The sequence below is a fragment of the Trichoderma aggressivum genome (genome assembly GCF_033847375.1).
Source record: "Trichoderma aggressivum f. europaeum strain CBS 100526 chromosome Unknown scaffold_001, whole genome shotgun sequence".
In the NCBI taxonomy this organism is placed as follows: domain Eukaryota; kingdom Fungi; phylum Ascomycota; class Sordariomycetes; order Hypocreales; family Hypocreaceae; genus Trichoderma; species Trichoderma aggressivum.
The window spans coordinates 175,828-200,253 of NW_026946367.1; the positions used below are offsets into that span (position 1 = coordinate 175,828).

Below are 24,426 nucleotides of genomic sequence, written 5' to 3' on the forward strand. Positions count from 1 at the left end.
AAAGAAAAAATACATGTTTTACTTAATATGAGCTGCCCATCAAAACCCCCCAACCCCCCCCCCCCCCCCCCCCCCGTTTCAACGGACGATGCAAGGGCCTCTTGGAAATCTATCGAAACAGCAACGAGGGTCCGTACATGGGCCACCGCGTCGATTTCCTGCATCGGACTGTGCGAGACTTTCTACGGACAAAGGAGATGGGCGACTTTCTCGCAGAAAAAGCAGGGGATCACGGCGGCCCCAACACGCTCGTCTTCAAGAGCTTCGCGCCCCTCATAAAGTCCATCCCGTGGGAGGAAGTCGACGTGTCCGAGGGAGGTTTGCTATCAAGGATGCTGGGCGATGCAATGCATTATGCCTACCAGGCAGAGCTAGAATCAGGAGAGCCTCAGGTCGATCTGCTCGACGATCTCCATCGCACGCTCAAACTCTACGCCACAACTACTGACAAACCGATCCCGTGGTACCATGACTGCTATACACCATCCGACGATGGCACCGGCCATGCTCCGTGCCAGGCGTTTCTCGAGTTCGCGATTCAGAATGGCCTGCGTATGTATGTCCGGGACCAGCTACGCCGCGAGTATCAACCACTCGAGGCTCAGCAGCCCCTGCTTCACTGTGCCATTGCTCACTTGCTTGGCTATACTATCGAGGAGCCAGATTTAACCCCCATGATTCGTGCCCTGCTTGAAGAGAGGGATTCATGCCACGCAGAGCTGCTGAAACAAGACGCATGGAGGTCCTGCATCATGGCCCTCGTAAAGAAACTGATGGACGAAGAGAACTCGCTCAAAACCGCTCAAATGATAGAGCACAGGCAAGACATGGTCGAGCTTCTACTCGCCGTCGGTGCAGACGCCAACGCACAATAGAAAGATTCGCTCCCCGTATGGCACCACCTCCTCGTCGCAATAGCAGGATCGCCTCTTCCACCTTGTTCAGCAATCATTCAAATTACCAAATATTTCCTCGGCGCCGGCGCGAGTCTGTCAGGTCCCAATTGGAGCACTTCGGATGCTTTCACTAACAAACAGTCTGTTGGAGGGCTGCAGCAATAGCGAGACCACGAATGATACTGCTCACCTGGACTTTCTAGTCCAGATGTACTGTCTCTTGATTTCGAAGGGCATGGAACTGAAGCCTTCTGAAAGGCTTCTCATTCATCAAAGGCTGCCCGGGAGATTATCCGAATCGATATCAGCGGCCATTGACCAGCAAAAGCTGGAGAAGGTCAAGAGCCAGGCCGTGGCAAAAGGGTCGCAGAGTTGGGCGTGGATTTCATGGCTTGGTGCTTTATGGCAACAAGACAAACATTTCACAAAAATGAGAAACGCAAATAGAAGAATATAAACATTGATCAAAAATAAATTGTCAAAAAAAAAAACCAAAAGAAAATGCCCACTATCAGAGTCGAACTGATCACCTTGTCATGTCAAGTATTTACTAGTGACACGCTATACCGCTTAGCCAAGCGGGCAAAGAGCTTTCAATGAATAAGCATGCGGCTAATCTGTCTTATAAATCTCTCATCACAACACTCCATCCATGCTCTTGTAAGTCGTCTGTCTAGAGCAGATCTTGGGACCAAACATCACCCGCAAGAACCAAAAGTGTGTCACAGCTGCAAGTTAGAAGAGATAATGCTTGTAGTGAAACTGATTGATGTGTACATATACGTCTGGTAAGAAATTCGATTTCGCCCTCTAACGTATTCGTAAAGAGCCTTCCTATCTGTTGAATTGAAAGGAAACGCGAGAGGCTGTTGCCGACCAACTGTCGATTGATTGATGATAGAACTAAGTTACTACTAGAGGGCTGAGCTTCCCTGGGTACAGAGCGTTGAGGAGAATCCGTTCAGCCCAAGAGTATGGCAAAACGTTGTTTCTATTAGACGACGTTGAGCAGCACCCAGTTGGGCCAGGTGTGAGGGTATTATCTATCCCAGCAACATGAAGAACGTTAAACGAGTGGCCGTGATGTTGCCGGACGAAATGGAAGTGAGGACCGATATGCAGTGATTTAAATGTAACTCGATCGTTCTGTTCCAACATAACAGCCGAATTATTGTCACATCGAAGAACCCATTCAGTCAACGCAGCGATATATCAGGATCTGTTCCAAAGGTTGATGAGATTAAAAAGCACGAGGGTTCATAACCTATTATTCAGTGATGGAAGCAGATGAAGGCGTTGCCGAAGATTGCATTGAATGATGATGAAGAAGCTAAAATAACTAAGCCTTGGTGGCGGCAACAGAGGGTTCCCATATGTATAAGTCCTGTGACTTCAACCAGTGCACCTTCTCTCAACAGTTTCTGTGCGTGCGGTGGTTGGATGGCTTAGTCGCGGCGCTCTGGGCGACGAAGAACCAACCCTTGTCAATGTGGTCGATGCATTCGGTCTGTTTGGCCAGAGTCATGTTAACTGCTTGCTTGTGGTATGCCTTTACCGCGGCGACTCCGTTCGTGTACAGCGAATGCTGCTTTGCATTGCCAGCAGTGCGGCTGTGCTCTTGAATTGGGTAGGTATTCTTTAACGAGGGCTACCTTGAGGGGCAACGGCGGGATGTTTGCGGTAACATCGTGAGTAAATTTGGCCATCTCGTCGGTTGATGAGGGATTCGTGGAGTAAGTAGTTTGTTTGTGGAAGCAGCAGCAGCGAGATCAAAGACTTGGAGCATGAGGGCTCATAACCTGTGAGACGAAGGGGAAACGAGAGAAGCTTGTTGATGCCGACCGTTGAATATATGATTGAAGAGCTAAGTTATGCCTAGAGGGCTAACGTTGGAGCGACCTTTTATAGGTACGCTCGCCATAGATGAAGCCCTTGCTGATCCTCTACAAACTCTGCTACAGCTGCTGAAGTTCATCTTGAACGTCTTCAACCCTGAGTCCCAACGGCACAGTCATCTTCTCGTTGTTGGGAAGGCGAGGTCGGCCGCGGAGGTTCTGGGCGATATTATAGTCTTTGTGTGGTGTTGCAAAGTACGCGATGCGCCAGGACTTTGTACTGTGATCGGGTGTGGATTGGTGGCACTGGTTGATGTGCATGTACGTCTGGTATTGAAGATCCGAATTCTTCCTCAGTCATGGTCGAAAATGTTGCCGGGTATAAACACCAACTGCGCCACATATTTTCCAGAGATTACACACCACTGCACATCCTCATCCACTGCATCGTATGCCTTCAAAACCTTCTTTCGAAACCTTTCTTGGGCACTTGCATCTCTCGAAGCAAACAAAGACAGCTTTGCTCCTTCGGGCGTTTTGTAGCGACTGAAAGTACTCGTCCTTTGATGTAAGCGCTGATCAGGATTGCTGTTCTCGTGCATGTGTGTCTTCAATTTGAAGAGGTCGTTATCATCTGTTGAGCCACCATGAGCTCAGGCTATCTCATCGGCTGGAGAAACTGGGCCAGATTGAAGGCAAAGTGATGTGTTGGTGGTAGAATGTTTCCTCCATTACTCTTTTGTGACCGGATCTTCAAGAACCGGCTGTTGAACGTGCCCAGTGCCGAAATCACCTGGTCGGCCGCGCGCTGCGGGCTGAATAGAACGCCATAACCAGACTGGATGTTGGTAAACTGGTTGATCTCGGCGTGGCGCTGGCAAAGCACCATTGAGTTTTGGTGAGGTTGAGAACTTGAAAGCTGGTGTATATCGTCAAGTCGTTTCCTGAATTGTGAGGTTTGTTCGTCTTTGACGTTGTGATACTCGTCGAAAACGAGCCGGGTGGTACTATTGGCATGTGAAAACACAGAGAGGCGGCACTCGATCGGCCGAAGTAGTATATGTTGACGGGCATCCGAAAGGCCTGCGCTGCGCATGTCTTTTGGCTGATGACCGTAGATGATATTACGATGGTGGACTTGCTTTGGGTGGCGGCGCGGGCGCTGTTCGAATTGGCTTCAAACTTGATACCTCTCTTGTCGCAGAACAGCATCACGGCTTTGGTAAAGGTTGAAATGTTCGCCACCTCCCTGGCAAGAGCAGCCAGCATCTTGCTCGGGTTGGCAGTGACGCTTACCATCGGATTCAAAGAATGGTACATGTACTGCTTGTGGTCAGCGGCGGCGTCCAAGTCAGGCTTGGCGAATGGGTGGCTCACCAGCATGCTATACACAGGCAATGAGTTGGTTGGGATTGTTTTGTACCGTGAGTAAGTACGTGTACGTGTTTCAGCAGGGATGCATTTTGACACGACTTCAAGGAGGGGATGAATGTTGCGTGGCTTGGTAAGAGTACAGAGCTCCTCGGGCCCAATCATACAAGTTTCCGTGAGCTCAGCGGTTGGCTCAGATGGTGAAATCGCCAGTGGATATAACGACGATGGGGCCAAATCGATTAGTGTCACCGATGAATGCAACCGGCGTGTTCGGGTGTTGGGGCTGCAAGCAATTAGCAAGGTCCTGGCAGATATATAGCAAGGAAAACGCACATTGTCAGCTCCGTTCTGGGTGGTGTATTGTCGGAGTATTTTAACGTCTTCGAGACTGGACTTCCTGATCTTCTCACAGTTAGTTCGGCTCCCACACTTGCAAAGAATGTACTTTTCGGAGACAACTACTAGTCTAGCAGAGATGCGTTTGACACAGCTTTGGGAATGGGACAAACCTGGAGTCGTGCTTGGTCGGTAAGAGTATGTAGACTCAATAAGAGGATAAGTTGTTGTACAGTTGTGAGATTTGCCTGTTCAGAGGCGAATCTTCATATGAGTATAAATCACCTTTTGATACTTGCCTGCTTCCATTTGAGACGGGATATGTAGGTGTGGTGCCGTCTGGACAAGCCCCCTGAGTCACTCTCTCAGGATCCATCTCCCAGCGTGTGTAATGTGTAATATGCTGTTTAACACCGAGAGAGTAAGGGTTGTTCAGAGAGAAGCAGGGAGGATCATGGCGAGTAGTGTAAAGGGGAGATGGATAAAGCAAGATTTAGAAAGAGGAAGGGGGAGGGAAAGGTATGTCTTTAAATAATGGAAAGCTCTTAGGCACCACTCATGTTGACGTGTATGTTGATGCAGGTATCAGTGTTTACGGGAGCTTTCACACCGCTTTTCCACGGTATCGTCATTCACTTTGGTCGATTACTTATCATTTCATTGAAAAAGTCAGAATGAGTCTCTTGCTTCTCGGGGATACCTACATTTAGTTGAGTCATAGCGGCAGCACGCATGTAAGTGCACTTATCCGCATCCTGGCGGTGAGGATGCGTGCAGCTAGTTGTAGGGAATGTATTTTTGTTTGTATTGCTCTTTCAAGTGAGTATCTAGTGCTTGTTTGTTCAGTTCATATCTGTCACAATAATTCACCCTTGTGAGAAATGATATTCTGATGTAAGTGAAATCATCTTGAAGCTTATATTCACGTATGGGTCCACGGTAGTCTGCCTTGCCACATCCAAAACGCATGGTTTTGATATGATGCAAGGTGAAATTAACACCCCGAAATAATGATTTTCACATACATCACATGTATTCTTATAGGACAGACTTTTGTTGCTGTAACCTGTTGATAAACTCAATATTCCGTTTTGTTGTAGGGTAAGAGCATCACGTGATTAGTCATAGAGTTTCTGCAGCAACCTTGTTTCGCATTATTTACATGCCATCAATACCCCACGATAAGGAACCGTTTTCGCATCGGCATTGCGTTTCCACGACCAGCAAATCCACGGCGCGAAATGGCATACAATCCCCGAATGAGCATCATCCCGGCCTCGCAGCAACAATCGCGGTCGAGGAAAAAGGAGGAAGAGGCCGACGCGTTTATGCGGCTGCCGGACCGCGAGATTGTGGGATGCATCACCGATATTGGCATCAACTTCACCATTGCCGATCTGCAGAAGCCCAATCCCACCCATGTCCAGCAAATCTTTGAGTGGTTCGCCGAACTGCTTCTCAATGCGACACGCGAGACGGTCGAGCCGGCGATGCGCGCCGCAGCGGAGGATGTTTGCGGCGAGTTTGCCGATGTCATTTCGCCGGATACGCGCAACCTGATGGGCTTCTATGTGTCGCTGAGACGGCTGCTCATAGAATGTGGCATCCATGACTTTAGCTTCAACGACCTGTATAAGCCGACATATGAACGCCTGGTCAAGATCTTCAGCTACCTGATCAACTTTGTCCGGTTTCGAGAATCCCAGACGAGCGTCATTGACGAGCACTATAACAAAGCTGAATCGACAAAGACGAGGATAGAGACTCTGTACCAACAGAACCAGGACAACGAGACTCGGCTGGAGGACATGAAGAACAACCGGCAGGCCATGGAGGCGCAGGTGCGGGAGAAGACGATGCGAAACGAGGAGCTGAAAAGGCGCCTGCTAGAGCTCCGACGAAACCAAGAAAAGGTTGCGGCACGATTGGAAGAGGCAAAACAGAAGAAAGGGGACTTGACAACTTTGCTGGAACAAAGGACACAAGAGAAAATTACGCTGAAGCAAGAGAGCGCCAAACTGCGGCCGTATGTGCTTCAGAGCCCGCTGGCTCTCCAACAGAATCTGACGGAGCTCCGAGACATTTTAAACAACGACAAAACGCGCATCGATGCGCTGGATCGACGTGCTCGAGCACTTCAAACATCAGCAGACTCGTTTGATGTCGTAGGAGCAGATGTGGCATCCTGCATCAAAGTCTTGGAGGACATTGCGATGGAGATGGCGAGAGAGGACGAAGAGATGGCCAAGAACACCAAGCAGCGCGAGGCACTATCGGAAAGAGGAAACAATGCTCGCGAGGTGGAGAGAGCAGAGCAGATGCTCAAGCGACAGCTGGCCAAATGGACGGAGCGGACGGAGAAGCTGCGAGAACAGAGCAACCAAAAGGCGCAAGATGCCAATGATAAGATGCACGAGCTGCGGGCAACGCACAAGAGGCTGACGGAGGAGCTCACGGACAAGGGCAAGGAGATGGAAATCCGACGAGTGAGGATAGAGCAGACGGAGAAGAAGGTATGCACACAACACCTATTGGCGTTGGCATTCGGTATGATACTAACGGCAGACAGATGGCTGATCTGAAAGAAAATATTGAGAACGAAGTTCATTCGGCGTATGATGAGTATCTCAAAATGGAGGCTCACATCAAACTGTACATTACCGAGATGGAGCAGACAATCAGCTAAACCGCTGCGTCGGAGAAGGTCTACATTTGGTTTACTGGGTTTGCTGGGCTATGTATGTCGGAATGTGGCAATGGCATTAAAAGGTTCACGGGCGTATATAATAACGGAGATACCACGGATTGGCGTTGAGATTGGGAGGCTTGTCATGGAATCTTGTTTCAATGTGGAATGAATGATGATGACTATGGATTTGAATGGGGAAGGAGCGTTATTTCAATTACCTTTTACTTTTGAGCTTCAAAGAAAATGTCTATAATCATGTTGAAGTTTCATTTCCCATCTTGTTCAAATTCGAACCAGCGGCTGAGCACTGCCCTGACAGGAACCGTCCGTCCACTCCAGCTCCCATCATCCTTGACGGCCGTGCCACTCAGGATAGGCACCTTTTCATCCAGAAAATCATCCAAGAGTTGATGGCCCCTTGCCCCCCTAGGTTCAGCGACAGCAGCCCTAAATGAATTCCTCGCCGCCGCCTCGACGAGATACGCAGCCGTGGTGCCGATGCCCTGGGCAGACCATTCGGTGCCATCACGGTGAAGCTCTAGAAATCCGTAGACGAGCAGTAGATGAGTCTCTGTTCTGCATCTTGGGTCGGAATCGTCCAAGCCTGATAGCGTTGGGGGCGGGATTCTGGATTCTGAGGCGGAAAAGGTGCCGAGATATGCGCGGAGGTGGGTGGTGCTGGGGATGAATAAGAGGCGGATGTGGCGAGAGATGGCGGTTTGAAGGAGAGTCTTGCGTTGGAGGGGGTGGAGGCTGGAGGATGAGTTGTCTGGAGGCTTTGTTTGTGATTTATCTCCTTTGATGTTTGCAGCTGTTGCTTCTTCTGGGATGTTTGGTGATGATGGATCTTGCTGCAAGGAGAGTTGTAGTGCAACGTCCTCGACGAGCCCTTCGATGAAGGTCTGCTTGGGCCATCCGATGAGGATTGTTGTTGGGTATCTGTGGTGAGAGATGATGTATTGGAGAAGTTCAGATGGAGTGGATGGTGAGAGGACAATGGGATGAGGAGATGGCGGCATGGCTGGTGTTTTTTGTTTGCCGTGAGTTGTCATGTAAGTGATCGATTTCACACAGTGTCTGTGCTAGGAGAGGTGTGTGTTTTTGGTGTTTGTTTTAGCTCCGCCTCTCCAGTGTATGGTGGTTGTGCGAGCAGTTGGACGTAATGAGTGATGATAAATAATAATGTATCTAAATTCATCTTCAGTCATTTTCTTTTACATGAAACTCATCACCAATAACATACTAAACCAGCATTTCAATTCGAGAGACAATGGACATTCATCCCCCATATCAATTCTTTCAATGCCCTTTTTAGTGAGCTGCTGCACTAAACCCCACCTGGCCAGAGAGCTGCCTCACCACCAAAGCCGCACGTCATCTCTCTGTCTGCGTACCAAATCCTCAATCTTCCTCTCCCAACTCCCCACGCGACCAGCCACGAGCCTCACTACGGCCTCAACTACCGCTGCCAAGGGCCATTTCGCCTCGCTCAACCTCGGCCGGAGACAATGGAGTCAATATCAAGAATCTCTGGCCTCTTGGAGGCCGGTGAGCACCCGCCAAAGCCCCGCGTCCGCATGATTTGAACTTGGTGAGGCTGACCAGCTCTGTTCGATTCTCAGCGAGGGAACTCACCCTCGACGCCGCCCAGGCCACGCGCGGCGTCCGCACGAGCTCCAAGCTGCTGGATCGGAACCAGATGCGAAAGCTGCTCGACAGCCGCAACGAGAGGGAGGTGCTGGAGGGACTGCGGCGTGTCATAGCGGTGCGTTGCGTCTTTGTCGTTTGTCGTGCGCCCGTCTAGGTTGGTTCTAACAAGCTACTGCTTCTCTAGATGATGTACCGTAACCACAAGACCTTGCCCTTCTTTTCATCCGTCGTCAAAAACGTCGCCTCGCCCAACTTCGAAATCAAGAAGCTCGTCTACATCTACCTCATCCACCATGCCGAGCAGGAACCCGACCTCGCCCTGCTTTCCATCAACACGATCCAAAAGTCGCTCTCCGATACGAACCCTCAGGTCCGAGCCCTCGCTCTGAAAACCATGTCTGGCATCCGCGTGCCAGTCATCAGCCAGATTGTGTCGCTTGCCATCAAGAAAGGCGTGGCCGACATGAGCCCTCTGGTGCGCAAAGCCGCTGCTCTTTCGATCCCGAAATGCTACAGGTTGGACCCGAGCCAGTCTCCTCAGCTTCTGGAATATCTGGCAACGCTGCTGGGTGATAAGCAGTATTACGTTGCCGGTGCTGCCGTGTCAGCCTTCTTGGAGATTTGCCCCGAACGGATCGATATGATACACAAGCATTACCGTGGCTTGGTCAAGAAGATTGTGGACATGGATGAATGGAGCCAGCTGGCCACGCTCAAGCTCATGACGTACTATGCACGAAAATGCTTCCCTCGACGGGCTGAGCCGGCTGCTACACCCGAAATCTCCCAAACGCAGACCCAGAACAACAACATTGATGATTTTTATGGGGAGGCAAGCTCCTCCAAGCCCGCCACCTACTCAACGTCGGTAGACCCTGATTTGACCCTGCTGCTGAATGGCATCAGACCTCTTCTGCAGAGTCGGAATTCGGGCGTTGTTGTTGCCGTCACCAGGTGCTACATAGACGTCGGCACTCCAGAATACGTAAAGCACGCCATAGGTCCATTGGTCGCCCTCCTGAGAGGGGCTCAGGACATACAGCAAATCGCTTTATACAACATTGTTTCTGTTTGTCTTGTGCGCCCGCTTGACTTTGTCAAGTATGCAAGCCACTTTTTGGTCAGATCGACAGATAGCGCACCGATATGGGAGCTGAAGCTTGAGGTGCTGGCACTCATCTTCCCACACAGCCCCGTTCATGTCAAGAGTCTCATCCTGAAGGAGCTGGAGCACTTTTCACAAGGATCCAACAAGGCTCTTGTACGCGAAGCAGTCCGAGCTATTGGGCGTTGCGCACAGGCGGATGCAGCCACAGCCCCCAGATGTCTGAAGCTGCTCCTGAGCCAGATTACCAGCTTGGATGGAACCTTGGCTGCAGAGTCGCTGACAGTCATTCGGCACCTCATCCAGCAAGATGCAGAGGCACATGCGGGGACGGTAGTGCGTCTAGCAAAGAACCTTGACTCAGCAACCGATCCTCAGGCGAGAGCGACCATTATCTGGTTGGTGGGCGAGTTTTCTGGCCTTAACGGGGAAGACAACATTGCGCCAGATGTGTTTCGCATTCTCCTCAAGGACTTTGCGAGCGAATCGGAGGCTGCAAAGCGCCAGATATTGCTTCTTGGCGCCAAAGTTTATCTTCACCATCTGAATCGCCAAAGTGAAGCAGAAAAGAACAGAGTGGGAGAGGAAGACCCTCCCATGGAGGTAGAGAAGCACCCCATCGAAAGATTATGGGACTATGTCCTGCTCCTTGTAAGATATGATGTCTCGTTTGATCTGCGAGACCGAGCCCGCATGTATCGTGCCGTGCTTTCTGTACCACAGCTTGCTACGCTGATGCTGCTCGCGCCGAAGCCCGCTCCCCAAGCGCCAAGTCCATCCGAGTCGAGAAAGGGGTTCCTGCTGGGCTCTTCGACTCTTGTCTTGGCTGGAGGTGGCGGTCTGCACGGCCTCAGGGGATACGAGACGTTGCCTGACTGGGTCGAGTATGGCAAGGAGCCTGATCCACGGTTACGCGAAACAGAAAAGGATGCTACGGCAGCACGCTATGACAGCGAGAGATCTACGGTGTCGGCGGCTGATAAACTTGACGAGATTGTTAGATCGGCACCAGTCGGCAAGTCGAACGGTGCTGGTGAGAGTCTCAGGACGAAGACGTTGGATGACTGGCTTGCTGAGGAAGAGGAAGAGGAGGAGGAGGAGGAAGAAGAAGAGGAGAGTGAAGAGGAAGAAAGCGAGGAAGAGGAGTCTGAGGAAGATGATGAGGATGAGGAAGAAGAGGAAGAAGATAGTGATGATGACGGGGAGACAGATAGACTAGTCAAGTCATGATGAATTCATGCACATATATGAATATTAGAACTCCATATTGCTAGCGTTTGTATCCGTGTTCCATTCAAGTAAAAGAAAAGAGAGAGAAAGAATGCTTCTACCAAAGGCGGGGGGAATCTATATAATATATATGTTTTTAGGTAACACGACGATTGACAGACATCCCGCGTTGAGACTTGCTTGAATGGAGGGAATCCTTCCTCTGTTGTTGTCTTTATGAAATCAAAAGTGAAAAAGGGAAAGATGAGAACGCCAAATCTAAACCAAGATGCTACAAGCAATTTTAAAGACCTTCCTCACCACTCTAGCCAGACAAATGATCGAGCCTCCTCCATCTCCCAACATACCGTCGTAAGAGAAGAGAGATGGACAAAAATACCTCCCCAAGCCACCAGCGAGGTTGGAAAACCAGCTCAGAGCAAAAAGGGGGTGGAAAATCAATCCCAGGCCCAGGAGTATAACCTGGATCTTCTACCACTTGTCGAGCTCGGGTCCGCTTGTTACATGGAGACTTTTGCGTAATAGGCATTCCCGGGTCTCGCCAGCTATGCTACCGTTGCACCAGCCTGAGTATTTCTCTTTCGTTGTAGTAGGGGTAAGTCATAGTTTGCTTATATAGATGGATGGGTAGGTTCAGTGGTCTGTCTGTCTGCGTGGTGTATTTTTTTTTTTTTTCATCTTTCTGAAACTGAGGCATCGACCTTGATGCCCTCGCTGGATGAGCCGGGCTGCTCCAGCTTAATCTCCTCGGCGGGCCGGGCAGCCTTTTGGACGTCGCGGCGCATCTGGGGGAAGTAGATGCCCGGGTGGTAAAAGGTGAGGAGAAAGGTTGCGACGAGGATGAGGGAGCTGTCGAGGACGAGGAAGCTGGGCTGGTCTTGCATGATTTTGTTGCCCCAGCCGCCGGCCATTTCAGCGATACTGTAGAGTAGTTTTGTTAGTTTTCTACCTAGTTTATAGGTGAACTAACAACAAGGGGGTGACATACCGGTAGATGCATCGGATCAGGATGACGACGAAAGCACCAGACATGGCATAGCGAAACTTCTTAAAGTTGGCGTCGTGCCAGAGCTTCCAGCCATCCGTGCCCTGAGCCTCAGGACGAGCCATGTACTTCCTCACGCGGACGTAGTAGTCGGTGCTGAGGAAGCCAAAGATGATGAGCACAACAACCTGCAGCGCAACGCCGGCGATGATGGCGCGGTTGCCGCTCTGCTGGAGCTTGCGGTTGGTCTTGCCTCCGGCGGCGGCGATGCCGCCTCCGATGGCCTGGACGATGAGGCAGCTCAGGTCGGCGGGGAGGAAGATGATGGGGTACCAGCGCGGGGTGATGCGGGAGACGGTCGGGTTGAGGTTGATGGCGATGTGCTTGAGGGTGAGGTAGATGGAGACGCAGATGAAGGTGGGGGCGAGGATGATGGCGCAGATCTGGAGCTCGAAGGCGCCGTTGTTCCAGGGGTTAGAGTGAAGCTGGATGCGACCAATGTAGCCTGCGTGAGAATGTGTGTGTAAGTGAGATGTTATTTTCATATAAACATTTTTTGAGAGAAAGGGATGTATAAGATGTGAATGAAGAGCTACAAAAGGGGGTGACATGTTTTCGATGATACATACCAAGCATTTCCAACAATAGACCGATGGAGAGGCCGATGGCATACGTATATGTCTTCTTCCATACTCCCAAACCAACAGAAGCCACCGTCAAGATGCCGAAAACGATGGCGAAAAAGATGCCGGATCCAAGGTTGGGATAGTAGCCCAGCACCGTGGCCTCGACGGGGCAACTGGGCGAAATCTCCAGACACTCTCGCGCCATTGTGTGCGAATTTCGATTGTGCCGCCTCTTTCACTCTATCAAGCCTCGTTTCGAGATGGAGTCTTGATTAGTAACACTGTTTTTTTTGGCCCTCCTTCTGTCTTTTCCCCCTATGATTGGGATGAATGTCGTCGGGTTTCGGAATCCGGAAGCGTCGGTTCCTTTGGGCGGTTTTGGTCTTCTGAACCGTAGAGGATCTGACGATGTTTGACAAAAAAAAAAAAAAAAAGCCGAGAGATTGATAAAACAACCAGCCGGGCAACGATGATCCTCCAACAGCAAGGTTGAAAGGGAAAAGAAAAGGATGGGCTGGGGTGGGAACTGGGCTCAAACCAATATTTACGGATTATGCAAAACTCGCATCGAAACATGGAGTTTGAGCAAAACCCGAAATCCCAACCCAGCGAACCCCATTCCCACCAAGGCCAATCAATCCTTGGCAATCCCATCCTTCGTCCCCCCTTGTTCTGCAATCCGTCAGCCTCTCTCTCTCTCTCTCTTGTCTGGCGCTAGAAAACACGGGAAAATCCAAAGGCAGAAACAGGTGTCGAGCAACGCCGTGCAATTCGCCCGTTGGCTTATTTCCACCCCCCCTGCTTTGCGGGCCCTCTTTGTATCGTATCGATGTTCGTTTCACTGGCTGCCCACATGGCAGCGTTGCCTCATTCCGAGAAGGCGGCTGGACAACCTTATTCAGATAAAACATCGCTGTGTGGTTTGCTGGTTCTTTCTTTCACCCCCCTGGCCTGAGCTGCAGTACCGTATCGTATCGTATCTTGTACACGTACTCCCGTACAGCGCTGAGATACTCCGTAGATAGCGATCAGATTGGGCGGCTCATCCCTCCCAACTCCGAGCCCGCAATACTCCCGTATCACAGCGTAATCCCGCGAGACACGAAGCTAATCGCCTCAAAAGGATGACTCCCCAAACGCCCGCCCGTGTGACTTTCACGTTCCTGTCAGCATCTTGTCTCGAATCCGGCTCGATGCCCAAAACCCCCCTCCCGTTAAAACAGACAAATCGAATCCCTCCCAGTCCGCGCTCTCACATAAAGCAGCCACCCGCCGAGGCGAACAAAGACGCCACCCGTGCCGTCCCAGCGAATCCACAGCCCGCAAAAAAAAAAGGCCAAGAGAAAAGCAAACGCAAAAAGAAAATACGCGTGTTTCGTAACGAATCGAGGTCGTAAAGCCGCGTTAGCGCTGGGGGGAGCACACTTCAAAGCCCGCAGGAGTTCGGGTTCGGCGTAATTCAAGAGTCCACCTATGGCAGCTTGAGGCGTTACTAAGCCAGCGAGCGGCTCAGCCAGGTTCCGAGACGAGACTTGACTTATACGCGTATTTGAGGCTGGGGGCGAGGTGATCCTTTGGAATCCGAACCGATGTGAGAGGCGCAATGTCCGGACGGCTTAATAATGGGTCGGTTTGCTGTTTTGTTTGCTGTTGGGCGTCCACGTTGATACTGTACGAGTATGTAGGGGGTTTCAAGTTGGGCATTTGATCACTGTCTATGGCGTCAATATTACGCTTGCAACCACTTTTTGGTGAATATCAAAAATGGAGCAAGACTCCCTTCATACAGCGAATTGCATCTGCACATCACATGCTGGTGAGATGTGCAATTGCCTCTCACGCAGCCCTACAGCTGACATCTCCGACCGGGCCATCTATCCGACCGAAAAGATGAATGAAATGAATCCCATGTGGATTCATAAATGACAAATATCCTTATCGACAGCGCTGTGAAACTACTTGATCTGTCATCTGGGCGTATCTCATGGACTCCATACCGGTCTGGCCAACATGAACAGCAGGGTTATCGAGATTGTCAGCCCTCTTGAACAAAAATTAATCTATTTCTTTTTTATTGTTCTTCTACTCCTCCTTCCCTCCAAGATATCTATACACGACCGAAAAGTCGCGGTCCTTGCAGTCTTCACGCTGCGCCGCCTTGTCATACATGTCAAACGCCAATGTTCCCAGCTCCGTCTTGGCCTGTGCCGACTCAGCAGCAACCAGAGCCAGTCGAAGATCCTTTCTCATGAGCGATATGCCAAATCCTCCGCGGTAGTCACGGCCAGCAGGTGCCGTCTCGATGACGCCCTTTACGGGGTTGTTGACCTCGCTGGGCCAGCATCTTCCCGTGCTCACATTCAGCACGTCGGCAAGCGTCTTGGGGTCCAGACCACATCGGATGCCCAGGTTCATAGCCTCGGCTGTCGCGATGTTGTTGAGGGCTAGGAGGTAGTTGTTTGCCAGCTTTGCAGACAGGCCGGCGCCCTGGTCGCCACAGTGCAACACCTTGCGGCCCATTAGGAACAGCGTGGGCTCGACTCGAGGGAGGATGCTGGCATCGGCGCCCAGCATAAACGTCAGCGTGCCTGCTGTGGCGCCGACAACGCCACCTGACATGGGCGCGTCGACAAAGGTGCCTTGTCCGGCTTCTGATACGGATTGGGCGACTTGCCGTGATGTTGTCGGGTCGATTGTTGAGCAGTCGATGAAGATGCGATCCTTCTTTGGGAGTGACTCTGTGAGGATGGACTCGTAGACGCCTCGGACATGGTGTGGCTCTGGCAGGCAAGTGACGACGGTGTCCTATATGTCAACCATGTTAGTGGATGTTCACCCGCCCAGATTTATACATGAATGAATGAAAGGATGAAACATCGGGTAGATAATAGCAAACAATAAGCTGCTTCACGGGGTGTAGGATATCAATCGCAATAGCCAAGGATTCAGGGAGCTGTCCACCCTTCCAACCTCAGCTCAATCCCGATCATAGCCGGGACAGCATCAACGACAGAACACACAACAATGGAAATCATCAGCAGTCATTAGCAAAACTTACAGCCGTCTTAGATGCATCATGCGCGCTCGCCGCAATCTCAACAGCAGCCCCCGACGACGCAGCCTTCATCTCTGCCGAAAGACCCTCCACAGCCGTAGGGTTGACGTCGAAGATGGAGACCTTGTCTGTAGGCTTCAGCTTGGACTGGAGGTTCTTGGCCATTTGATAGCCCTATCAAATCCATTGTCAGATATATTCGTCTCACATGAAATGGTTCTAAAAAAAAAAAAAAAAAAGCCGAGAGGCATGAATCTCACCATCTGACCGAGACCAATGAAAGCGTAATTGTCAAGCCTCCTGGATGTACTCGCAAACCCCCTCCTCTGCACCAAGCTTCCCAGACGTGTGGCCGCGACTCTCATATTGGGCAATTGGAAGCAAATCAATCTCCAGCCGATACCTACACAGAAAACGAAACAGAGAAGAAAAAAGAATGAGAGAGACAGAGAGAGAGAGGCTGCTATGGCCGAGATGCAATGCAGGGTAAAAGGTAAAGCTTAATGGCCGAGGAGATCCGACCTAGGACGTGTGGGGGTGGATCGATCCCCCGCGAAAGCCGCACATTGCCGGTGCCAGCCATTTCTGGGGGAAATTTGGGCTACCAGGGTGGTACTGGGCTGCGTGCGTGGTGCGGCCGCTTACTCGGATGTCGACGGTAAGTAGTGAGGCGACACCGGAGGACAGTTATAAGAGGCGTAATAAGATGAACTCAGAAGTGATGAGGCGGACAGAAGTTAATACTAACATGGCACTTTAATGAATAGATATATAGGGAATAATATATGTATTTGTTTATTGACCTTGCCGTGCAAATTACAATTCCGATAAGCGTCAACGCCTATAAATAGGCCAAGTTGGAGATCATGGGATGTTGCGAATTCATTCAATATACTAGGTATGTCAGGGATGAGATTGGTAATTGTTATGGAACTTACAGAAAGATATTCTTCCCCCAATATACCGACCAAATGCTGTAGCAATAGACAGGCAGCTACCAAGATTCTCACAGTCATCGTAAATAAACGACGTAGCCATTACCTCCTAGACTTCGTATCAGCGCACCGCAGACCACATCTCATAGCAGCCAGAGTAACACAAAACTCGTCGTCACACACGCACACCACCCATACCTGATGTGAGATTTTCATTTCGTTTTAATTCTGTATTACACTGCCCATCAGCTCAGATTGTCCGTCTCCCTCCCCTCCCTCCATAAACTCCAGGTTATCCCCCCCTTCCACCATACATGTGAACCACAGCACTTCATGGACGAGACTCTTGACAAAAAAGAAAGCCAAAATCATCCAACACTCGTCGTCATACTCAGCTCTGACATAGAACATGGCCAAAAAAGACCATCAATGTTTCTTTCGTTCTTTTCCCTTCTTCTTCTTCCTCCTTCTTGAAAAAAGATTATCATCCCCGCCACAAAAACCCATCGCGTAACCAGCCACATCGCATAATGACTCTGGTAAACCCATCGAGTTTGCAGCAGGAACTGTTAAAAAAATAATGTGCTATGTCCAATGAAAGAGGGGAAAATCTCGCACACGCAAAAAAAAGAGAGAAGAGGGAAGAAGAAAAAAATAAGGGCGAGAAATATGTTTCGGTTGTGGGAGGGTTAACGTCGCCTCCCTGAGTTGTAAAAAGAAAAGATAATCACAGATTAAAAATGACAGAAAGACAAAGGGGAAAGGATAATAAAAGCAAAAACCGCGCCATCCCAGTCCTCATTCAGCCGCCATAAAAGATCAGTTACTTTCCCTTCAAGGTCAGATTTTACGCAACATAACACACGACACACACACGGCTGCAGGGCCTCTTTGTATCATTTATAGGAAGTTTGCGAGCCACGGCACAAGTGCTCTGCGAAAACGGTCAGTACATGCAACTGCAAAGTAGGGCATGGGGAGAAGAGAGGAGGGGAAAAAAAAAGACAACGTACCCAACTGCAACTGTTGCGCCAATGCCAAACAATGCCCTCTTCTGTATCCTGCCCTTGCGCACCTCGACTTCGGTCTTGATCTTCTTTGGACGCGGCGCCTCTTCGGTCTTGTCTCCTTCGGCAGCCTCGTCGTCCTCTTCGCCGGTGTCGGTGGCCTTCCGCTTGTTCTTTGGGGTGCTCTTTGGGGTAGGCTTGTTCTGAGCGGCTTCCTCCTCTTCAGCGGCTTCCTCTTCTGCCTTCTCGGCCTCTTCCTTGTCCTTCTCAACCATGGCCTTGGCGGTAGCCATCATCTCCGCAATCTGCTCAGAGCTCGGGGGCTGGCCCGCCGTGAACGGCAGGGCTTGGGCATCTGTCTTGCTGCCAGCCTCGGCCTTGGCAATGGCGGGCTCAAACTCGGTTGACTTCAAGGCGGCCTCCCCCGTCTCTTCCGCGATCTCGCTCGGGGCCGGTGTGGTCTCGACAGAGGCCTTGGATCTGGTGTTGCGCTTTCGACGAGGAGACGCAGTTGTGCGTCTGGTGGCACTGGTCTTGGTTGGGCTGGCCGAACGACGGCCGCGACCGCTTCGGGTGGTCGGAGTAGCGGCCGGGCTCAGCTGGGTGGGCGCCTTGAGACGATCGAACTTGGGCGGCGCAGTGATGGTCTTGGGCGAGGCATCAGCCGGCTGGGTGGTGGAGATCTTTGCGGAATCCAGCAGGGCCTGGATCCAGATGCCAATGTTGTACTCTTCGGCGAGGGCCAGGGCGGCTTCCGGGGGGATCCAGATGTTGCCAGCCGTCTCTTCGGGGCTCGTGGTGGGCTGAGCCTTGATGAACTTACGCTCTGCCTCCTCCTCCGCGGCAGCCGCGTAGGGAAAGGTGGCCTTGAACATGCCCGTGGCCGAGATGTAGCCGTCAAAGCTGCGGCGCATCAAAAAGTAGCTGTTGGGGCTGGACTTGAAAATGCCCGACACGATGCCCTTGGGCAGGGGCGCGCGCAGATGTGCGTAGTCGAAGAAGCCCAAGGCACCGGCCTCGGCCTCATCGCTGCCCACCATCTTGGGCGTCAGCTTGGTCTGGCCGAGACGGCGGCGCGACACGAGTTCCGAGTCTGCAGCATTCCGCGTCAGTGGGTGATTCGGGGCGCATTGGCGACAGTGTAGAGCGCAAAAGGTCATCACATCGCTTGAAAAAAGAATCAATGATGATGAAGCAACAATCTACTTACACGGAGGCACATCGTCGATGAGCAGCGGATTCCGCTTGGCCGGCAGCGATCTTCCTGCAGCGGGGGCCATTGTTGGATTTCCTCTTTGGGGCGTGCAAGGAAACAGATAAGCCTTGTGTGTCGCGGCGCAAAGCGTGTCGATGGAGCCAGTCGAGGCCGAAAAGCAACTCCTTACAGGCGACCAGAGGCGGCGCAAGACAATTAGGCGCGCGGAAAACGGACGGCCTGGGACAGCAAGAGGCGGCGAGTCCTTTGTGGTTTCGCGCACGAACGAGCCTTCGCTTGCAAAAGAAAAAACAGCGGATTTCTGGCGATGGGCGGCGCGTCGGGCTTAAACAAGGCCAATGCACCGCGGAGAAAAAAAGGCGGACAAGATGATGCGGTCTCGACCGGGAAGCGCCTGGGCGACGGGCCTTGACGAGAAACGCAGCAGACGAGGCCTGGGGGCGAGATTGTGCTGTTGCTTTCGGCGGGCTAGCAAATGAAAAAGGGTGAAGAGAAAGATTCACTCGCGATGGTGGGCGATGTTCAGTCGCGCAAATTGCTGGGAGCGCCTGATGTGGCCTGGTCTTTGCGGAGGCACATGTACATGGTACCACTTTTTTGCTAGCCGGGTACTTTGCTTTTTGGGGGGTTCCATCCCTCAGTTCCTCAGTTCCCCCCCGAAGGAGTACATGTAGGGCCCTGTAGGGGTCTTTGGTGCAGTGGTCCCCTCTTTGAGAACACGGTAGCGTCGACTTGGAGCGCCCAACAGACGCAGCCGTTGCCGCTAAAAGGGTCCCAGCCAGCTGCCGAATTCAATTGATCCCTGTTTGACTGCTAGTAATGGGAACTTGCTGTACTGTATGCGGTCAATTGGCGGCTCAACTGCAGTGTAGCATTCTGCCGGCATAGCACGGAGTGCAGTACTAGAGTACGTGCACCTTTAGTCCCAAGGTCAGGTGTACCAATGTTTCCTCAACTGCAAGTCTGCAAAGTACCAGAATACCCAACTACCTACTAAGACAGTACCCTGCACTCAACCCTCAACTCTCAATGGACGGAGGCTTTAACCTCTGACAGCCGGGCCCTAGCGCTCAGCAATAGCTCCAGCTTGCCGCCACATCACCTCAATGGCTACCGATAAATACGGAGTACCGTAAAAAACAACAAAACAACAAAACAACAAAAAAAAAAGTCTGCTTCTAACATGGGCCGTTACTGCGGTACCCCTAATTTCACCGGCGCAATAGCGTGCCCTTGGTGTACCGCGCTAGTGCTTGGCAATAAATCACTTGACAACCCAGCAGAATCCATCCCGTCCAGAGTCTACAGGGTTCCATCCGATGCTGCTCCGTATTGGTATCTAGTGCCCTCCGTTCTATTTTACCCCTTTGCACACTCAGCAATCGACGCCCGACCCCTGACCGGAACTGGGATTACCAGCACCATGGCGCTGATCCAATCATCAACCGCCATAGCCCCGACCCCCCCCAGCAACCCGCTGCCCCTCCATGGCTCTGCTATCCCGCCTTCTGACCACTTGACCGACTTGGCTGGCTATGTTTTGGAAATCTCTCCTTTCGATCCATCAGCAGCTGTGAATAGCATCATCCGGGCCTTGTTCCCTTTGTCTGCTCTCTTTTCCGCCGGTTTTTCGACCCCCCCGACGTAATAATGGCTTCTCACGATGATGATACCATGCCCGAGGAGACTCAGGGCTACAAGCTCTCCCAGCCTAAGCAGAGCTTGGCCGAGTACAACCAGATGGGTATGTAGCTGTTGGTTAAAGCTTTCCCGAGGGCAGCACGGACGAAGATGTGTGCGAGTAGAGCTTTGGATTGGTTGCGTTTTATTTGTTGGTCGTGTAAACCGACTGAAACAGATCCGTCAACACGGATATACTTGATAAGCTCGGGCCTCCTCTCCGACCAACAAGCTGTTGTTGGGTGTTTGGACGAGAGCCCGTTCCAAAGCTTCCATCTAGAATCTTTGCTTGCCCTCTGGCCCGTCCGCATTCCTTTCTTTCACGTGCTGTCCCGCTACTGCAGCTGTCGTCCCGTCGTCACTTAACTGATTTGTTGTACCCCAGATGCCGGCGATGAGTCCCTCCAACGATACAAGCAGTCCCTTGGCCTCGGCGGTGGCAAGGACCTCTCCGATCCCTCCGACCCTCGAGTCTGCATTATCAAGGCGCTTACCATGGACTCGCCCGGTCGCCCTCCCGTTGAAATCAAACTCGCTGAAGCTGGAAGTGAGGGGAGACTTAAGGAGAAACCCTTCCAGATCAAAGAGGGAGTCAAATTCACCATGAGCGCCGAGTTCAAGGTCCAGCACGAGATTCTGAGTGGTCTGCACTATGTTCAGGTCATCAAGAGAAAGGGACTTAAGGTGTCCAAGGACTCAGAAATGATTGTTAGTACAATACTATATGCACCGGCCATCAGATTGGGTCGTTGCAAGGTCAAAGCGCTAATAACCGATATAGGGAAGCTACGCTCCCAACACCGAGAACCAGCCCACCTACGTCAAGAGATGTAAGTCCTCCGCCGTCACGTGAAATCTGAAGATGAGCATTTTGGCTTACAATCTCCACAGTCCATGAGGAAGAGGCTCCCTCTGGAATGCTCGCCCGTGGCAAGTACGACGCCATCTCCAGCTTTGTCGATGATGACAAGAAGAAGCACCTCGAGTTCGAGTGGAAGTTCGAAATTGTCAAGGATTGGCCAAAGGATGAGTAAACAAGCGTTGGAAGCGGACTCCCTTTTTTGTTCATTCGTTTAATCATGCCCCTCCCGCCTCCCCCATCTCACGAGATAAGATATCTGATTATTAAAAACACATCACCGTCCACGTGCAGAATGCGAAGCCGCGGTTTCCTAATGCACACCTCACAAACATTGGACAGCACAGCACACAAACATTGGATAGCGTACATTTTGAGCAAGCAAAAATGAACAGCATCTCGACATGAGACGGGCGGATGTTGTAATAGTTGCCTTTATGTTTTAGCATAACCCGCAATTCTATAGCATGACAAAGCTCCGTATGACTGATCGCACTGTACATTGATTAATACATGTTAATGACGATGTCAATATGATCCAACTCTGGCACGTCTTTCTTGGTCCGTTATAAGAAGTAATCGGGCAGCGAGTTTCCGTCCGCCGTCTTCTCCATCCCCTGCTGCATATCCTTGTGCTGGTCATTCTCCGGTGCCGCAGCAAACACGTTGAAGAATCTCTCGCCCTGCGTATTGACTTCGAGTACGCTGGCCATGTTGCCGCATCTGTAGCAATAATTCGGCGCGCTCCATACGGTGCTAAGGCGGTCGTCGTACAGCACTTGAAAGCCCTCCTGACAGAGCTGGTGGGCCCGAAGAATGTGTGACATGTTGTTGACGGCCAAGAACTTCTTGACGACCTGCGCGCCAAAGGTATAGCCCGCACCGCGGGGTGAAAGCGAGAATTCGTCTCGGTCGGGATCTGGATCGGACCACACCAGATCGGCCATGGGCCCCTCGTGAGGAATTTCTCTGAAGCGATCTATGATTTTGATTTGGTCGATGGAGTGAATGGAGGGCGAGAGACCTGTCGCAATAACGTTGAGCATTTGAATTTCTCGTCATGGTGGGGTAGTCAGCTCCGAACCAGGGACCTACCTCCATGGACGCAGAAAATCTGGTTATCGATGACGACACTTAGGGTCAGGAAATCGAACATGTCTGTGAAGTAATGCCACACGTTGGCGTTGCCATATTTGCGCGAGCACTCAGTGTAGAATCCGTACGACTGCGTAACGCCACGCGACTCGTGGTTACCGCGGATCAGGTGCACGCGTTCGGGGTATCGGAGTTTCAAGCACACGAGTAGTGATATCGTCTCGACGCTGAACATGCCACGATCAACGTAGTCGCCTGCAGGTATTTCAAGACTGTCAACGCCACAAATTCCACGAGCGAGGGGGCACGCAACAGGATGCGTATGCGCATGAACATGCACATGCACTGACGTATGCCCATACAGAGGCGTATACATCTGGAGGAGACGGACCTAGGAACAGGTAGTTGGTGTCAGGGCAGTAGCCGCCGATTCTGAATATCTCGATGAGGTCGTAGAACTGGCCGTGGATGTCGCCGACAACAGTGATTGGGGCCTTGACGTGGACGACGTTGCTCTCGCGCATGAGGAGCTCCTTTGTCTTGGCACATACTGCCTCGATGACGGACTCGGCCAGGAGTTCCTTTTTGTAGAGGCGCGAGATGCACTCGTCTAGATCGACGGAGGCTGGATGCCATGGGTATTGTTAGGCTTGCTGCTGTGACCACAGAGAGGAGAGACTGCGCATGCGACAGGAGGCAGCAGGGACTCACATGGTAACGACGGCATGGCGTTCCCTCACCAAGCATAGGTAGATGGCGCTCTCGGCTGGGATATTTTATGACGAAGCGGGCGGTTACACGGGCTGCACCCTTGACGGAATCATCCAGGTAAGAGTCTGCAGGCGATGGTGTTTGGAGGGGCCGTGGCTGGATGCACCAACATGGTCGAGGGGCCCGACGCCTTTTCCTCACTTGCAACAGCCTGAACCTGGAACGGCGCTCCAGACCGGCAGATGAAGCAACTCGACGGCGATGGCGATGTGAATGTGGCCACAAGCAAGAAGCTTGGTTCGCAGCATGCAAGGTTTCTGGGGATCCGCTAGCTGCAATTAGCTTTTCTGCTGAGAAATTATCGACGCTGTGATCCATCCAGCGCGCCGGGTACCAGACGTGTACCTCAGGTGCGCTGTACACCTGGATCCAGGAGGGTGGACTGCTACTGTACTGCACATGTGCACTACCAGAGACCACTACAGGACAGCGCACTGGCGCTTCTTCCGCCGCTAGCGCGCTAATCCGTGCAGCGGCTGCAGGTTCCGCAAATCGGGAGATACTTGATGCTGCTAGGAGATCTCTCGCAAGGGCGAGGTACCTCCCGGGGTAGGTATTAGCGGGCAGCCGCTCTAAGTGAAATAGGTATCTCATGGAAGAGACCAGACCCGGCATCATACTTGAGACAACGCATCACACCTGCTAAGTGCAATGTAAGGGGTGATGGTAATATTACCGCTCAGCAGCAGTTTACTCTGTACGGAGTACTTACTCTATATATTGATTTCTCACCAGCATTTCCCCGCCAAGCATATGTCTCTCGCCTAATCTAAGACGATTCATCGCCGCCCGGCTGCCTATTTCGTCGCACTGTCGATTTGTGAGATGCGAGTCGATGGACCTCGAGTAACGCAGAAACAAAAGCCACAGGCTCCTAGCCGATACCCTAGCGACGAGATTCAAGTGTTTTGACCGCTATTAGACTTATCAGCTGTCTACTACATGTACCTAGGTGCGCAGGTACTAGAAGGTAGAGGTCAGTACCTGATCTCAGCCAAAGCAAATCCATGCCATCGAATACAATTGACGAACTAACGCAACAGCCAAGCCCTTGCTTCGAAGCTGAGTCCCCTCTCAGCCGC

The 24,426-nt window shown here is 51.6% G+C and overlaps 10 protein-coding genes across 10 annotated transcripts; 4 read left to right on the top strand and 6 right to left on the bottom strand.

Annotated features, from left to right (window-relative positions):
• Positions 1 to 137: 137 nt before the first annotated feature.
• Positions 138 to 875, top strand: Triagg1_590 (uncharacterized protein; the record flags this gene model as incomplete). Its single annotated transcript, XM_062900906.1, has 1 exon — positions 138 to 875. One exon carries the CDS (start codon positions 138 to 140, stop codon positions 873 to 875), a length of 738 nt encoding a protein of 245 aa, XP_062760940.1.
• Positions 876 to 2,851: 1,976 nt separating this feature from the next.
• Positions 2,852 to 4,114, bottom strand: Triagg1_601 (uncharacterized protein; the record flags this gene model as incomplete). Its single annotated transcript, XM_062901017.1, has 4 exons — positions 2,852 to 3,011; positions 3,155 to 3,365; positions 3,467 to 3,697; positions 3,757 to 4,114. 4 exons carry the CDS (start codon positions 4,112 to 4,114, stop codon positions 2,852 to 2,854), a joined length of 960 nt encoding a protein of 319 aa, XP_062760951.1.
• Positions 4,115 to 5,682: 1,568 nt separating this feature from the next.
• Triagg1_612 (uncharacterized protein) lies at positions 5,683 to 7,127 on the top strand (the record flags this gene model as incomplete). Its single annotated transcript, XM_062901128.1, has 2 exons — positions 5,683 to 6,954; positions 7,011 to 7,127. The coding sequence occupies 2 exons, from the start codon at positions 5,683 to 5,685 to the stop codon at positions 7,125 to 7,127; spliced, it is 1,389 nt and encodes a 462-aa protein (XP_062760962.1).
• Positions 7,128 to 7,396: 269 nt separating this feature from the next.
• On the bottom strand, positions 7,397 to 8,149 carry Triagg1_623 (uncharacterized protein; the record flags this gene model as incomplete). The annotated part of the gene is made up of 1 exon (XM_062901239.1): positions 7,397 to 8,149. One exon carries the CDS (start codon positions 8,147 to 8,149, stop codon positions 7,397 to 7,399), a length of 753 nt encoding a protein of 250 aa, XP_062760973.1.
• A 489-nt stretch (positions 8,150 to 8,638) lies between these two features.
• Triagg1_634 (uncharacterized protein) lies at positions 8,639 to 11,115 on the top strand (the record flags this gene model as incomplete). The annotated part of the gene is made up of 3 exons (XM_062901350.1): positions 8,639 to 8,678; positions 8,753 to 8,895; positions 8,965 to 11,115. 3 exons carry the CDS (start codon positions 8,639 to 8,641, stop codon positions 11,113 to 11,115), a joined length of 2,334 nt encoding a protein of 777 aa, XP_062760984.1.
• A 674-nt stretch (positions 11,116 to 11,789) lies between these two features.
• Triagg1_645 (uncharacterized protein) lies at positions 11,790 to 12,931 on the bottom strand (the record flags this gene model as incomplete). Its single annotated transcript, XM_062901461.1, has 3 exons — positions 11,790 to 12,036; positions 12,104 to 12,605; positions 12,730 to 12,931. 3 exons carry the CDS (start codon positions 12,929 to 12,931, stop codon positions 11,790 to 11,792), a joined length of 951 nt encoding a protein of 316 aa, XP_062760995.1.
• A 1,877-nt stretch (positions 12,932 to 14,808) lies between these two features.
• Triagg1_656 (uncharacterized protein) lies at positions 14,809 to 15,946 on the bottom strand (the record flags this gene model as incomplete). Its single annotated transcript, XM_062901572.1, has 2 exons — positions 14,809 to 15,531; positions 15,785 to 15,946. The coding sequence occupies 2 exons, from the start codon at positions 15,944 to 15,946 to the stop codon at positions 14,809 to 14,811; spliced, it is 885 nt and encodes a 294-aa protein (XP_062761006.1).
• Positions 15,947 to 17,616: 1,670 nt separating this feature from the next.
• On the bottom strand, positions 17,617 to 19,003 carry Triagg1_662 (uncharacterized protein; the record flags this gene model as incomplete). Its single annotated transcript, XM_062901684.1, has 3 exons — positions 17,617 to 17,650; positions 17,730 to 18,816; positions 18,934 to 19,003. The coding sequence occupies 3 exons, from the start codon at positions 19,001 to 19,003 to the stop codon at positions 17,617 to 17,619; spliced, it is 1,191 nt and encodes a 396-aa protein (XP_062761012.1).
• A 1,586-nt stretch (positions 19,004 to 20,589) lies between these two features.
• On the top strand, positions 20,590 to 21,653 carry Triagg1_663 (uncharacterized protein; the record flags this gene model as incomplete). The annotated part of the gene is made up of 4 exons (XM_062901795.1): positions 20,590 to 20,683; positions 21,005 to 21,327; positions 21,401 to 21,449; positions 21,511 to 21,653. 4 exons carry the CDS (start codon positions 20,590 to 20,592, stop codon positions 21,651 to 21,653), a joined length of 609 nt encoding a protein of 202 aa, XP_062761013.1.
• A 391-nt stretch (positions 21,654 to 22,044) lies between these two features.
• On the bottom strand, positions 22,045 to 23,300 carry Triagg1_664 (uncharacterized protein; the record flags this gene model as incomplete). Its single annotated transcript, XM_062901906.1, has 4 exons — positions 22,045 to 22,502; positions 22,574 to 22,918; positions 22,965 to 23,198; positions 23,285 to 23,300. 4 exons carry the CDS (start codon positions 23,298 to 23,300, stop codon positions 22,045 to 22,047), a joined length of 1,053 nt encoding a protein of 350 aa, XP_062761014.1.
• Positions 23,301 to 24,426: the final 1,126 nt, after the last annotated feature.